Below are 16744 nucleotides of genomic sequence, written 5' to 3' on the forward strand. Positions count from 1 at the left end.
TTCACATGCTGAACAACATTCTAATATAGTTTCATGAGTACTGGTCAAATAGTTGTTTTAGTACCTTCAAGCCAACACAACAGTTTAGGCATTTTATGCAAGTTTTGACTAAGTCAAGTGCAAAACTCTAATCTGGCTGTCATGAGTGAAATCCCCAAAAAACCCAAGGTGCAAAATTACACATGCTGAAAAGTAATTCCATGTTTCATGACTTTTGGTAAATACATTTTAAGATACATGCAATAAAAACTTTTCAATTTTAGAACCTTTACTGGGTGCCTTATTTCACATGCTAAACAACATTCCTAAAATGTTTCTTGACCCTATGTCAATTACTTTTTTTAGATATGTGAGACAAACATTTTGGTCCTTAATGCATTATATTTCTGGCTAAGCCAATGGTGATAACTATGGTCTGACTGAATGAAATCACAAACAAAACCCAAGGTGCACAACTTCAAATACTGTTATATGTTTGATGACTCCAGATCAAATACTTTTTGAGATACGCATGGCACACATTCAGATGTACAGAGAAATCAAAGAGGGGGAAATGGTGGTATGGGGGGTTGAGGAAAAAGACTTGGCTGAAAGTGGTTCAGCAGTTACAGTGTACCACGACAACAAAATGAAAATTGCTCAATTACAAGAGTAACTTACTTCACAGGTTTGCCTGTTGTGGATGTTGACATACTTTTCACAGTCAGATCCCTTCCCTTCACCGTAACACAGTAAGAGCCCTACAAATGAAAACACTGAATATAGAATATCACTTTTTGTTGCTGAAAAGTGGCAGGCACTATTTACTCAACTACTGATGATTAACAATTTTAACAGAGCTCCAGATAAGCTGCGTATTTGTGTATTTAAAATTGCAGAAAACCCAAATGAATTCATACAGAGTGCGTATTGAAACGCAAGTAAAATTCCCTAATACCCAATTTGTAAAACATCGCCTGCGTATCGCATTTTTCTTATTACTAGAACGGGTACGAGACTTTAACGCTAGATTTGACTGACTGGTTATACGTTACCGTAGAACAGGTTGCAATTTATCGGAAAAATCACAGGACCATTTAGTCCGCTGATCGGTGTTAATTGGAAGCTTTGTAAACAATTTTACGCTGATAAAATGTAATAGAGGTTGCAGAAAAATGGTTAATGATATTATTTTTACCCAGTTCAAATTTCCAATACCCAGTTCAGACAAAAGTGATGGGTAAATACCCAACTGCACCAAAAGCTTATCTGGAGCTCTGATTTTAATGTATAAAAAGTCAAATCTATAAATCTTAAATACCAATTTTATAAATATGATTTAGACTAATTTGGATTTGTGGTGTTATGAGTCGCACCATGAGAAAACCAACATAGTGCATTTGCGACCACCACGAATCCTGAACTGCCTGCCCATCTGTGCAGTTTGGTCAGGATCCATGCTGTTCACGAATGGTTTTTCTAATTGCATTAGACTTTGAAAGCGAATAGCATGGATCCTGACCAGACTGTGCAGATGTGCAGGCTGGTCTGGATCCACGTTAGTCACAAATGCACTATGTTGGTTTTCTCATGGTGCAGCTCATATTATCTGGTTCTTTGGGATCAAGGGGTACATTAAATGTACTACATTTATTTTTTATGATAATAGAATTCTGCTTTAACTGATGCTAGGGGGCATGAGGGGTTTTACAGACTTTATTATCTCTCATGAACAGGTTCAATCAAACCCAGTCTGCTATTAGTTGCTTGGTTGCATTCTATGCTTAAAAAAATTTTTTTCACAGATTTGATTAATTACCAATTATCTAAGTAGTAAAAGTTCTATAATTCTGATTCAAATTCACGCAAGAGTTATGACTGTTACCCTCATAACTAACCTACTGATGAAAAAAGTGTACCTATGTTTTAGCTGTATTAGTTTCTAAGAAATTTGACCCAGTGACCCCAAAATCAGTAGAGGTTATCTACTCTGCACTGCATGTCCAATCATCCTATTAAGTTTCAACAGTCTCGGTCAAGTGGTTCTCAAGTTATTAATTGGAAAGCGTTTTCTATATTCAGCCCCCTGTGACCTTGACCATTGATGGCGATACCCCAAAAACAATAGGAGTCATCAACTCTGCAAGTCCTATGAAGTTTTAAGGTTCTAGGTCAAACGGTTCTCAAGTTATTGACCAGAAATGGATTTCCATGTTCTGTCCGCTGCGACCTTGACCTTTAATAGAGTGACCCCAAAATCAACAGCAGTCATCTACTCTGCATGTCAAATCATCTTATAAAGTTGAAGTACCTTGATCTTTAACAGAGCGACCCCAAAATCAATAGGGATCATCTACTCTGCATGTCCAACAAGCCGAAACAGAATGGCTTAGGCAATTCTGGTAGAAGGTCACCTAGAGATCATTTCTACAAAATATTTTTGAAATCCGGCTAACAGTTTCTGACAAGAAGATTTTTAAAGATTTTCCTTTCGGTTGTCATGGCAACCAAAGTTCTGCATGGATTTCAATTCTTTGGGCAATTTTAAAAGGGGACCAAACAATGATCATTCCTGTGAAGATTGGTGTAAATCTACCCAGTGGTTTTGAAGAAGAAGATTTTTTAGAAATTGTTGACACACAACGCACGACGGACATCGAGCGGTCACAAAAGATCACCTTCAGCCTTTGGCTCAGGTGAGCTTAAAACACACCATAAGTATATTTATCATGTTAAAGCTACTGTATATATGGCACTAAAAACTGATACAGTGTGTAGAAATAAAAGTCAGATATTGGTAAAAATGCAAGAAGAATACAAATTTATTTTCTGCATTATTTCAAGTGCCGTGCACGGTTTACTACCTTCTGTACAATAGTGTTTATTATTTGTAATATCTTGCAAAAATCTTATGTCAATAAGTTTGTACCACTAGTTCAAAGAACTCACTTTTTATGAATTTTTGAAAGAAATTATTTTACGCCTTAACTGTATATGTTAGTCCCTTTAATAAACAACTTTACCTTGAGCAGGAGTGGCATTCTTTGCTAATTCTTCAAGTCTCTTCTCTATCTCAGAATCCTTGCAAAGTTTTTGTGGCACTTCTAGTTCTCTATATCTACATGACGGTTCTTGGGGACATTGTTGGTCTCTAACAGTGTCGTCTGTCCCCGCTGTAACACTCGTTGGGGATGTACCACTAGCCTCTGCACCCAGAGGATCGCTGTCCTCTGATACCCCGCCACTTGACATTGCGATCCCTTTAAAAATAAAATGTTACATAATTTATTTATCGAAAATACGAGTATCGTTTAATCATCCCACAGGACACTATAAATTATGCATCAATAGGGGTTCGAACCTACGAACTCCATTTTTCATAGAGACGAAAGCAAGTCTATTCTGATACTTTCTTAGAGAAGTGATGTTAAAATTATCAGGATATACAGACTGTCTCTGCTCACAACATTAAATCATAACAAGAGGACCATAATGGTCCTGAATCGCTCACCTGTTCCCACATGACCCAGTTTCGAGTATGACGTCGTTTTTTCTATTATTTGACATAGTGACCTAGTTTTTGAGCTCATGTGACCCAGTTTTGAACTTGACCTAAATATCATCAAGATAAAAATTCTGACCAATTTTCATGGAGATCCATTGAAAAATATGGCCTCTAGAGAGGTCAAAATATTTTTCTAATTTTAGACCTACTGACCTAGTTTTTGACCGCAGTTGACCAAGTTTCAAAACTGACCTAGATATCATCAAAATAAACATTCAGACCAAGTTTCATACAGATCCCATGAAAAGTATGGCCTCTAGAGAGGTCACAAGGTTTTTATATTATTTGACCTACTGACCTAGTTTTTGGTGGCACGTAATCCAGTTTCAAACTTGACCTAGATATCATCAAGGTGAACATTCTGACCAATTTTCATGAAGATCCATTCAAGGGTACGGCCTCTAGAGAGGTCACAAGGTTTTTTCCATTTTAAGACCTACTGACCTAGTTTTTGATCACAGTTGACCCAGTTTCAAACTTGACCTAGATATCATCAAGATAAACATTCAGACCAACATTCATACAGATCCCATGAAAAATATGACTTCTAGAGAGGTCACAAGGTTTTTTCATTTCATTATTTGACCTACTGACCTACTTTTTAAAGACACGTGACCCACTTTCGAACTTGATCTAGATATCATCAAGATGAACATTCTGACCAATTTTTATGAAGATCCATTTACAAGTATGGCCTCTAGAGAGGTCACAAGGTTTTTCTATTTTTAGACCTACTGACCTAGTTTTTGACCGCACAGGACCCAGTTTCGAACTTGACCTAGATATCATCAAGATGAATATTCAGACCAACTTTCATACAGATCCCATGAAAATATGGCCTTTAGAGAGGTCACAAGGTTTTTCTATTATTTGATCTACTGACCTAGTTTTTTAAGGCACGTGACCCAGTTTTGAACTTGACCTAGATATCATTAAGGTGAACATTCTGACCAATTTTCATGAAGATCTTGTGAAATATATGGCCTCTAGAGAGGTCACAAGGTTTTTCTATTTTTAGACCTACTGACCTAGTTTCTGACCGCACGTGACCCAGTTTCGAACTTGACCTAGATATCATTAAGATAAACATTCTGATCAATTTTCATGCAGATCCAATGAAAAATATGGCCTCTACAGAGGTCACAAGGTTTTTCTATTATTTGACCTACTGACCTAGTTTTTGACCAGACATAATCCAGTTTCGAACTTGACCTAGATATCATCAAGATAAACATTCTGACTAATTTTCATGCAGATCCCATGAAAGATATGACCTCCAGAGAGGTCACAAAGATTTTCTGTTATTTGACCTACTGACCTAGTTTTTGACGACAATTGACCCAGTTTCAAATCTGATCTAGATATCATTAAGGTGAACATTCAGACCAACTTTCATGAAGATCTTTTGAAAAATATGGCCTCTAGAGAGGTCACAAGGTTTTTCTATTTTTAGACCTACTGACCTAGTTTTTGGTGGCACGTGACCAGTTTCGAACTTGACCTAGATATCATCAAGATGAACATGCTGACCAACTTTCATAAAGATCCCATTAAAAATGTGACCTCTAGAGTGGTCACAAGCAAAAGTTTACGGACGCACGCACGGACGACGGACGCAGCGCGATCACAAAAGCTCACCTTGTCACTTTGTGACAGGTGAGCTAAAAATGTAAACACTCTTATCATAGACTAGGAGCCAGTTAGGAGTTTTAACATTAGTCCTCTCTAGTATAGACTGGCTTTTGTCTATTTAAAATTGAATTGGACACAAAAAAAACAAAAAAAAAACCCCATAGTATTAAATACCATACTTATCACTCTAGCTAGTGGCTGATTTCATTTTAAAAATTATTTACCCTATTTATGCATTGTACAAAATTTATGTAGTAGATAAAACCCTTTTTTCGCTATAAATTTCTTAAAATGATTAAGTGATTAAGATATCTAGATGTAATGTTGTAGGAACAGGGCACTCGTTCGGCCATTTTTGGGGCCGAATATGGGTACCATTCCCCTCCTAAAATAATATGTTTTTTTCCCCTTTCTCAGAAGAAAATTCCCCTGATGATAGGTTGTTTGACACAAATAGATATGAACTCTTTCTTTTAATACTATATAGTGTCTCTAAGGAAGATTACTGTTGCAATATAGTCACATCAGTTAGGAATGACTGAAAACAGTATTAATAAGTGTGAAATATAGTTACATATACATGGTTTAAACTTCCCCTTTTCGTCTTAAGATGTCGAAAAATTCCCCTTCCTGAGGGTATGGGTACCTGTCCCCAAAAGTTGTCTAGTGCCCTGAGGAAGATAAATTGTACAAGGCACGCGTCGCAGATCCTCGGCAGTGAGTTTATTTCAAAAACAAAAGTACTTTAACAATATTTTATGCATGAAGGAAAAATTAATTGTATCTGAAGTGTTATATTATAAGAAATTTTAAATGAAAAAATGAGCCATCACTTGGTTGACTTAATTTCACCTACAAAGTTAATAAACATAGTTACATGTATTGTACTATTTAACTGACCTGTCAAAACATGTTCTGGCTTTCGTGTTAATCTTATATAGACGTGAATATAATCAATCTGACTAAAGTACATAGAAGATCAAGTACTTTAGTCAAATTGGAATATAATGAAAGTCGGGAACATGTTTTGACTATTTTGACAGGTCAAATAAATTGTTCATTATATGATATATTTTGTGTTTTCTAAATATAGATTCTTAAGTCTATGATTATGTTAAATGTCTTTATTAGATTCAGTAGTTTTCCGACAATTTTAAGATTTTTAACTAAAGACAATAAATAATGTTTCGTTGAGGCAACTACTTCTCTTTCTGCTGTGAATAAATATCATTATTTATATAAATATCATCAGGTAAATCTTACCTCTGCGTATCCGGAAGTCACTCACTATTCATGAAACTGTTACAGTTCTTTAGGGTATAGCGGATTTTAGGGTATAGAGGATAGATTGATAAATTTTATATTTAGACTTGAATTATTGTATAAATTTTCCTATCATTCTTTTACTGGCATGCAAACAGATATTCTGACATACATTTTAAATATTTGCTTGTTGTGTTAATTTTCGTATGTCATCAAATGTAAAATAAAGCTATCCCCTATAGACTAAAATGGTGTATGTGTAAAAAAGTCAGTGAATGAAAAGTATTTGATAGAAATTTAAAAAGCTGAATGTTTTTGAAAAGAGAATACATTATTATTCTGATTTATATTAAAGAAATCTTGGAAAGTTTGTTAAAATGTGGATTTTAAACTAATAATATAAAAAATGACCAAAGCTATACTGTACACCCTAAATCAGCTCATATGTAAACAATGGCGTGGAGAGAAAAAACATAAGAATTTCTATGAAAAGCTGACTGTTTTAAGAAGAATAGATGTTTTCTGTCTGATATACTGAATAAAAACTACTACATGTATTTTCATTTCTTTGAATTGGAATGCAGGAAAAATTAGTACTGTACGCAAAATATCCAGTATACAGGTCCCCGTATTATAACGGCATTTAACATTACTATAAGCACAAGTGGTTAAAGAATAAATGTTATTTGTAATTAGCGCAACAAAGTACGGTGTTCCGTTTGGACAATCGTGACTTTTTATTGAATACTAAACCGCGATGCACGATGGTACGATGACGAAAAACGCGATGACGCGATGGCACGATGATGAAACAACAATGGTTCGATGGTGAAAACGCGATGGCACGATGGTGAAATCGCGATGGTACGATGGTGAAATGTCAATGTAATATCGCGTTTTCATTATCGTACCATCGCGTTTTCACCATCGTATCGTTGTACCATCGCGTTTTCACCATCGTACCATCGCGTTTTCAGCATCGTGCCATCGCGTTATCATCATCGTACCATTATGTTATCACCATAGTACCATTGCGTTATCACCACCGTACCATCGCATTTTCACCATCGTACCATCGCCTTCCGGTGGTCATGCGCAGTGGTACAGTATATGTGTCAGTAAAATACAGGCTTGATACAATCTCATTTTCACATTGCATTATGTATACCTTCTACGTCCTAACACGAATAAGCTGAGTTTGAATAATGTGACTATTACACCCAGCTTTTTATTTACTTTCATGCATACTTAAAATACAAAGAACGTGGCCTGAAGATTTTACAGTATTAATGAACATTGAGCACTGAACATTTTGTAAAAGATTTTGCAAAACAGCAGAATCTAAATGGTAAATTTCTTCTCACAAAATACATTGAGATACATTCATCTATTGTTGACAAAAATACAAGTGTACGGGACTACGCATTTCTAACCGGAAGGCGATGGTGCGATGGTGAAAACGCGATGGTACGATTGTGAAAACGCGATGGTACGATGGTGAAACCACGATGGTACGATGATAATAACACGATGGTGAAAACGCGATGGTACGATGGTGAAAACGCGATGGTACGATGGTGAAACCACGATGGTACGATGATGATAACGCGATGGCACGATGGTGAAAACGCGATGGTACGATGATGAAAACGCGATGGCACGATGATGAAAACGCGATGGCACGATGGTGCGGTGGTAAAAACGCGATGGTACGATGATAAAAACGCGATATTACATCGACATTTCACCATCGTACCATCGCACCATTGCGATTTCATCATCGTGCCATCGCGTTTTCACCATCGTACCATCGTTGTTTCATCATCGTGCCATCGCGCCATTGCGTTTTCGTCATCGTACCATCGTGCATCGTGGTTTAGTATTGAATAAAAAGTCACGATTGTCCAAACGGGACACCGTAACAAAGCCCTATTTAAAAATTTCTTTTTTGAGAAAAAAGGATTGCATTAAAAAACAAAGCACTGAGAGTACTGATAGGGAGGTGCAATTCAGCTGTATTTGCAACATGGCAGAATTCACTTGCAGTGACCGTTAAGACGGCTAACAAAATCAAAGCATCAATAAAATTTCTCAAGGACTTCCCTTTCGTCAAATTATTATTTTTTCTCTTTTTTGACTGACTTACTGATGGTTCTGCTGGGTTTACTTACGCTTCCTTATTTCGTTAACCAGGAATTACTGTCTATCACTACACATGAACCTTTTTGTAAATATAAATGAATGCAAGTTAAACTATCATCAGGATATAGCCCTAAAGATAATAACAAGCTTCGAAAGAAAGTACACAATTCAGATAGAGTAGGAACAACACCTATACGAGAATGGCTAACAGATATGTAGAATTGGACACCATCATAACTTACACCTAATGAAACACCATTAACCACTATAATGAAACTGTTTATAACATACTTTTAAAAGATTCCCTTCAAAGATATGGTACATCTGCCAATCAACAAGCGAGTCTTCATTTAAAAACGGATTTGTCAATCCCAAAGTTGAATTGATTGGGTACATTGCAAAAAAATTGGCTGCCAGCAAACAGAATGTCATTTAGATCTTCAGCTTGAATGGACTACATTTACACACATTCCAGATTGTAAATTTATGCAATATGAAAATTTGAATTTGGAAACTCATTTCTGATTATCAAATAGGCACATTAACTTTTGTTTCAAGATATCATATTGAAATTAATGAGAAGAAATGTCCCTTACAGCCTCAGTTATTAATGGACTTGCCTTTAAACTGAAACTCTTACAGGAAACCACAAGAAGAGTGGTTTTAAAGATGTATACAATGGATGCAAGACTGAAAATAAATACTTTTGTATTCTTAAAATAAGCTGTATTTTGTACATAATTATGTAAAATATATTTTCATCATCAAGTTACAGTATATGTGTTGCACATAAAATACAAAATAGAGAAAAGTGGAAATCTGCTTTTATAATTTCTCATCATGGCATCTGAAGGTGCAAAAAATGAAAGAAGTTCAAATAAAGTTTATTAAAATTACCTCTATCTGAAGTACTGCTGCTTGGACATGGTGCTGCTCTTTGATCCATTGCAAATACTTTGAAGGGAAACAAAGGTTATTAAAGTTTAAAGTTTCAAGTTGTTTAACTGTAGTCACTATAGTCTAGATGTAATTATACCAACATGGCAATGAAAGTTTAATTACATTTATGAAATTGATCTAGATTCTACAGGTACTTACTTTCATATGCTTTCTGCAACTCTTCAGCATTAATAACCATTTGCATTAATTCAATTTTGCCGATTTGTATATATCAACGCCTTTCTTGGTTCCTTTCCAGAATATGTTGAAGCGTGGCCGTCGTATAATTTAAAGCCAACAACCAGTCTATGTTTTCTATAATTTTGTTGCATAAGTTTTTCTATTTAGTTCTTCAAGTTCTACGACATAAATCCAACAAGTTTCAACATAACAAATTTAACATGCGACATCTCTCGTGCCTCGAACCGCTTTCGTGACTGTTCCGAAGAGCCATGTCACCGGCTCCGTCCGACCGGCTCAACGTCCGATCGAAAACTCCTCTCGTAAAGCTAAGTCACTGGCCTTATATACTATGTGGCTGACCTGTATTTTGAGTTAATTTACATATGATTAATAAATGTATATAAAAACATGCCAATCATTCTGTCAAACAGTTACTATTATTAGAAATTATTTTATATAACTACATGTTATGACCATAGAAGACACCTGTGCTTTCGTGAATAGCCGGTGAATCAGCTTTTAGAACATTATTCTTGGTATTTTAATTAATTTATTAAATACTTTCCTTCCCCCTACTGTCAAAAATGTGTGACTTTTACTGTCCTCTAATTAATTACGACATTGTGCGGCATACATTATGAAGTGCAGTTTGCTTTCTGTGTATTATAATTATTTCCATCAGCATTGAAGAAAAACAACAAAATTACAAGAGAAATTGTTAATACGGCCTTAAATTTTAAGGTAGAAAGAGGTCATAACTACGTCAGAAATTGGTGGTTCGTAGCCAAAGTCGAATTTGACCTGGATTTTATGATGTTACATCTGTGTACTAAACATTATTTATATATGTCAAGCCTTTCATGAGTTATCGTCTGGAAACTATGACTTTGGCTAATTTTAAGTTGGAAAGAGTCCATAACTACGTCAAAAACTGGTGGTTTGTAGCCAAAGTCGAACTTGACCTGGATTTTTCTGATGTTACACCTGTGTACAAAACATTATTTATATCTGTCAAGCCTTTCATGAGTTATCCTCTGGAAACTATGAGTTTGGCAATAATTAAATTTTAAGTTGGAAAGAGTCCATAACTAAGTAAAATGGTGGTTTGTAGCCAAAGTCGAACTTGACCTGGATTTTTATGATGTTACACCTGTGTACTAAACATTATTTATATCTGTCAAGCCTTTCATGAGTTATCGTCTGGAAACTATGAGTTTGGCAATAATTAAATTTTAAGTTGGAAAGAGTCCATAACTACGTCAAAAAATTGGTGGTGTGTAGCCAAAGTCGAACTTGACCAGTGTTTTATGATGTTACATCTGTGTACCAAACATTATTCAAATCTGTCAAGCCTTTCATGAGTTATTGTCCGGAAACCACGAGTTTGGCAAATATTAAGTTGGAAAGGGACCATAACTAAGTAAAATGGTGGTTTGTAGCCAAAGTCAAACTTGACCTGTATTTTATGATGTTACACCTGTGTACCAAATTTATTTAATTCTGTTATGCCTTTCATGGATTATTGTCAGGAAACCATGAGTTTGGCAAATTTTAAGTTAGAAAGGGGCCATAACTGCGTAAAATGGTTTTTTGTAGCTCAAGTCGAACTTGACCTGTATTTTTTTTTCACTCTTTTCATGCAATGCCAGTGTTATAGGCCTGTTACACCTCAAATGGTAACAACGCGTTTTGGTAGTCGCTACCAAAATTCGGCCGAGTAGCGACAAAATACGTTGCAATGGCACATATGATGTGTTAAGGATCATGGAATGGAACGTATTTTGGCAGTTATTTCTACACCGGGGGGTGAGTTCATTTTTACATTACGTACAAAAGAGAGATAAAACGAGCGAATGCCTCCTTATAAAAATTGTCGGGGGATTCGGACTTCCCCTCCCGAAAATGTAAATTTCTGAGGGTGTGAAAGGGGCCTCAAACGACGCTTCTTATGCAATAACATTGTATTGTTTTGATGTTGTAATATGCGAAACGGAGTATAAATGTGAGGAAGGTACGTGGGTCCTCCACCTAGGTATTTTTTAAAGCATCCTACTTAAACATAAATGCTGAATTCTGTGCGTGACATTTTCCATACATTTCATTAATTGCATGTTGCCTTTGTTATTTTATCATGTATTTAATCTTGATATTATTTAAATATGGAGTCATTATTAAGATATACTGCCTCAATTTTGATACAGTTAGACAAAAACATGGTGTCCGAAAAGTGGTAATTTCTCCATGACAACGGTTGATTTTTGTTGTCAAATTAAAGAGTTTTACTCAGAACGGGTCAATCTGTCAGAGTAGCCCAAAACCCCGTTTTTGACCAAAATTGCATTTGGGCCCAAAATCTCATGCTCTGTCACATATGTTTACGTTTGAAATGGAGCGCGCATAACTAAAAGGTGTAAACAGCGCGCAACGGGGAAATCTCTGTTAAACGTTTTCTTTCCCGTTAGCACATCCCTGAAAACAGCAGTTTTTTGTAGAATGTTCATTATCCGACAAATATGCTACATATGAAAAATGAGACTTTTTTATTCTGATTTCAGAAAAAGGTTTTCCGTTTTTCTCTTTTATGATTCATATTAAAGTAGGCATAATACCTAATTAATTGCTAAAAGATAAACATCTTTCCCGTCATTAAACCTGAACCAAATATATCATAATATCCTATGATAAACTGTTTATCAACAATAGAATGTACACGGTGGACAATGTGTCCACTTCTGGATATAGCTAGGAAGTCTATGAGAAGCAGTTATCGTTTCTATTGTGGAACGTTCAGGGTTTAAATTCGAAACTTAATGACTGTGATTTTGTAAATTTCATAAGTGATTTTGACATTTTGTTATTTGTAGAATCATGGAACTCTACTACAGCGAACATAAAAATTGAAGGTTTTGATCATTTTAACTGTCCTCGTCCCAAGTCGAGTAAAAGGGCAAAGCGCGAAAGTGGGGGAGTTATTGTGTATTGTAAAGAATGTTACAAAAACTATCTAGAGCTTATTAGTTTAGATGCTAGAGGTATAATATGGTTTAAAATTGATAAAAAGTTTACTCATGCCCAATCTGACGCATATTTTTGTGTGAGCTACATACCGCCTGAAAATTCTGCTATGTATAGAAATGAAAATTCAATGTTATATGAGTTCGATTTTTTCGAGCATATTAATACTGAAATTCGTAAATATAGTGACCTTGGTGCTGTGTTCTGGGTTGATGACCTAAATTCTCGCACAGGCGACTTGCCGGATTATGTATTGAATTTAAATCTTGACCGTTATGTTGATATCCCATTGTCTGGTATTCAGACGTCTAGTTTACCTGTGAGACGTAATCATGATCAACAGGTCAACAATTTTGGCTTACACTTGTTAAATATTTGTAAAGAAAACGATATGTGTATTATTAATGGACGCAAGGATGATGGAAAATGTTCTTTTCATTCTATATTGAGAAATAACCCGGTTTCTAGTTTAGTTGATTATGTAATCACGAGCTATGAGGGTTATCAAGATATAACAGATTTTTGTGTTCTTGAGTTAACAGAATTCTCGGACCACTGTCCTATTGTTTTTGCATTAAAAAATTGTATTGATATACCACAAAATGATTCGGTTGAATATGACAAAATCTTTTGGGATATATCCAAAAAGGATTCTTTTATAGAACAAGTAGATAATAATTCTGTACTGTTTGATAGAATAAATAGCAGATTGTTATCTGGAGAATATGATATTGACCAGTGTATGAGTGAGTTTTCAAATTTGGTTCATGATATCTCTTACAGATGTTTTGCAAGAACTGTTAATAGCCGTCCGAAACCAAAAAAGAAAAAATCGCCTTGGTTTGATGAACAATGCAGACGAGCAAAGTCTAACTTTTTTGCAGCTAAACGTCAGTATATGTCAAATAGGTCTGAAGAAAATAAAGTGCAGTTTTTGAATTCAAAACATGTATATAGTGCAGTTAAACGTAAAGCTAAATCAGTCTTTTATAATAAAGAGAAAATTAAACTGTCAGATATGAGCAAAACGTCTCCACGTAAATTTTGGAAATATATTAAGAAATTTAAAAACAATAGTAATACTACTAATAACGTTAAAATCGAGGACTTTGTTTCTCATTTTTCGAACATTTCAAATGAATCACAAGGTCAATTTGATATTAACGATCATAATGTGTCACGTGATGTAACTGTAAATGTTGATCAGTTAGATAGATCAATATCTGTAGAAGAAATAGAAAAAACAATATCTATGTTAAAACGTTATAAAAGCTGTGATTATGAAAACAATGTATCTGATTTCTTTATTGATACAAAATGTTATATAGCACCTTATTTATGTACCATGTTTAATTACATATTTGAAAACTGTATTTATCCAAATTCATGGGTAAAGGGTGTGATTGTACTTATTTATAAAAAAGGTGATGCAAATAATCCCTACAATTATAGAGGAATCACACTGGTAAACGTTATAGGTAAAATTTTTTCACTGTTACTGAGAAATCGCATAAACGCATGGTGCGAATCAGAAAATGTTTTTAATGAGTCGCAGTTTGGATTTCGTGATGGACGCTCTACTGCTGATGCTATTTTTTTGTTGCATACTATTATTCAAAAAGTTTTGTCTAAACGTTCTAAGCTTTGGTGTGTTTTCATCGATTATCAACGGGCTTTTGATACCGTTAATCATGATGCATTATGGGTAAAATTACTCCAAACTGGAATTAGCTGTAAAATGGTCAGTATGATTAAATGTATTTATAATGTTGTTCAGTCTTGTGTGAAATTGACAAATACTGTAGAGTTGTCCAAATTTTTCGATGTTACTATCGGTTTGAAACAGGGGGAGCCATTATCTCCCCTTTTATTCATACTTTTTATAAATGATATTACTGATAACTTAGATATTAATTTGTTAACAGACAGGGATTTTGATATGTTAACAATGTTTATGATATTATTTGCTGATGATATTGTACTGTTTACCACTGATCCTAAAAGCCTGCAGGCACAAATTGATAGCGTTTATCAGTATTCACAAAAGTGGGGCTTGAAAATCAATGTTGATAAAACGAAAGTATGTGTTTTTGAAAAGCGTAAACAAAATGTCTATCCTGATTTTGTCATAAATGGTGAAAAAATTGAGATCGTAGATAATTTCATATACTTAGGTGTAAAATTCACATACACTGGTAATATGTCAGGCGCTGTAAAAGCTCTACATGATCAAGCCCTAAGAGCCTATCATAACCTTTTGTCATTGTTTGATAAAGTTAATTTTGATATTAAAACTAAACTCTCATTGTTTGACAAAATGGTGGTACCAATATTGATGTACGGTTCAGAAGTATGGGGGATTTATAATAGTACCAGTTTTAAATGTGTGGATAAACTTCATGTCAGATTTTGTAAATATATACTTGGTGTTAAACAACAAACTCCAAACAGTGCTGTTCTTGGTGAATTGGGTAGATTTCCGTTATCAGTAATTTGCAGGGAAAGATCAATAAAATACTGGCTGAAACTTATGAAAAATAGGGACTCGCCTTCTTTTAAGATGTATAATGACCTATGCCAGCATGTACAAACAAATTGTTGGGCAACTAGAATTCATTCTGTGATTGATCACTTAGGTTTTAGTAACATAAGACTTAATTTTGATAGAACTGTAAATTACTTCCCAACTATACAGCGCAGAATCCGTGACCAGCATATCCAAGAATGGAGAGAAACCATACATAACATGCCAAAACTAAACTACTATTGTAAATATAAAAATGATTTTGTTTTTGAAGATTATCTCTGTAATATTACAAATGATGACTTGAGAAAATATTTCTCTAGATTAAGATTGTCATCTCATAACCTTTGTATAGAAAGTGGCAGATATAATGGTACAGTAAGAGAAAATAGACTATGTATATTGTGCAATCAAAAGGCAGTTGAATCGGAATATCATTTTATGTTATGTTGTGACAAATTCAGAACAGTTCGTAGAAAATACTTTAGAAGCATATCTTGGCCTTGTATACAGAAATTTAACTCGCTTATGTCTACAAAAAGTAAAGGTTTGCAGATAAAAATATCTAAATATATTAAAGACTGCATGTTAATAAGAAAAAATGCCCTGAAAAACTTAGCTGTTTCTTAAATGGATATTGTAATAATGTGTATACAGCCATGTATTAAGTATCCATTATGATTTGTGTATGTATATGTGTCTTTGCCATAGTATGTTTTTGTTTGTAAATGGCCAAAGGCAAATTGTTTGCTGATTATGCCAATAAACTTGAAACATAATCCCGTCTATTATAGCTCGACTTTTCAATTTTTCAAATAAAAGAGTTATTGTTGTCACACAATTGTCAGCACCCACGCAGCACTAATGTTGCATGATAAAAGGTTTGTAAAAACACTGCTTGACCAAATGCTTTTAAACACCACACAAGCCATTGGCAACGTGCGATGACCTCACAGGACAGGGACCGTAACTCTGGCTTACCTTCGGTCATAATAATACCACATACTTTGGTGGAAGGTCTAGATATTATTGTGCAGGCTTCCCGAAAGGTACTGGGTATAATACTTACTTCTACACTAGTCATTCAAATTATAAGGTGAACTCTTATGGAAGATTACATAACTCTAGCATAAATCTGAATCAGAATATGGGATGAAAAGTCAGTTCCAAGCATTTTGTTTCTGTACTATCATACTGCGTTCAGTTTAATACAGTTTGGTAGTGACAAACACAACTCGGCCGAATTTTGGTAGTTTCTACCAAAATGCGTTGCTACCATTTTGAGGCGCGGTAATGGAACACATTTTGGTAGTTTCAGGGGTTGGGCTCGTAAGGGGTCTTAAACATATTTAAACGAAAATCAGAAATACGACATGTATTATATAGTAGTATATTTTTACATGTAGTTTTAAGGGATCTTGTTCGAAGCTTACTTCGCAGTAATATAAACTGTAATCATCATTATTATTTTCATCCACAATATCATCAACACAATCATCATT

The 16744-nt window shown here is 34.8% G+C and overlaps 2 protein-coding genes across 2 annotated transcripts in view; both read right to left on the reverse strand.

Moving 5' to 3' along the window:
• LOC128547034 (WD repeat-containing protein 75-like) overlaps nt 1-736 on the reverse strand; it is a 29726-nt gene extending 28990 nt beyond the window's left edge. The window contains exon 1 of the mRNA XM_053518610.1: nt 661-736. Within this exon, the coding sequence (XP_053374585.1) occupies nt 661-692 (32 nt within the window). The 5' untranslated portion in view covers nt 693-736. The remainder of the gene's footprint in view (nt 1-660) is intronic.
• Nucleotides 1-6482, reverse strand: part of LOC123532002 (uncharacterized) — a 116230-nt gene extending 109748 nt beyond the window's left edge. The window contains exons 1-2 of the mRNA XM_045313333.2: nt 6440-6482; nt 3003-3239 (exon numbers count right to left, since the gene is read on the reverse strand). Of these exons, the coding sequence (XP_045169268.2) occupies nt 3003-3231 (229 nt within the window). The 5' untranslated portion in view covers nt 3232-3239; nt 6440-6482. The remainder of the gene's footprint in view (nt 1-3002; nt 3240-6439) is intronic.
• Between the last annotated feature and the right edge of the window lie 10262 nt (nt 6483-16744).

Source organism: Mercenaria mercenaria, chromosome 11 (assembly GCF_021730395.1).
Source record: "Mercenaria mercenaria strain notata chromosome 11, MADL_Memer_1, whole genome shotgun sequence".
NCBI lineage: Eukaryota > Metazoa > Mollusca > Bivalvia > Venerida > Veneridae > Mercenaria > Mercenaria mercenaria.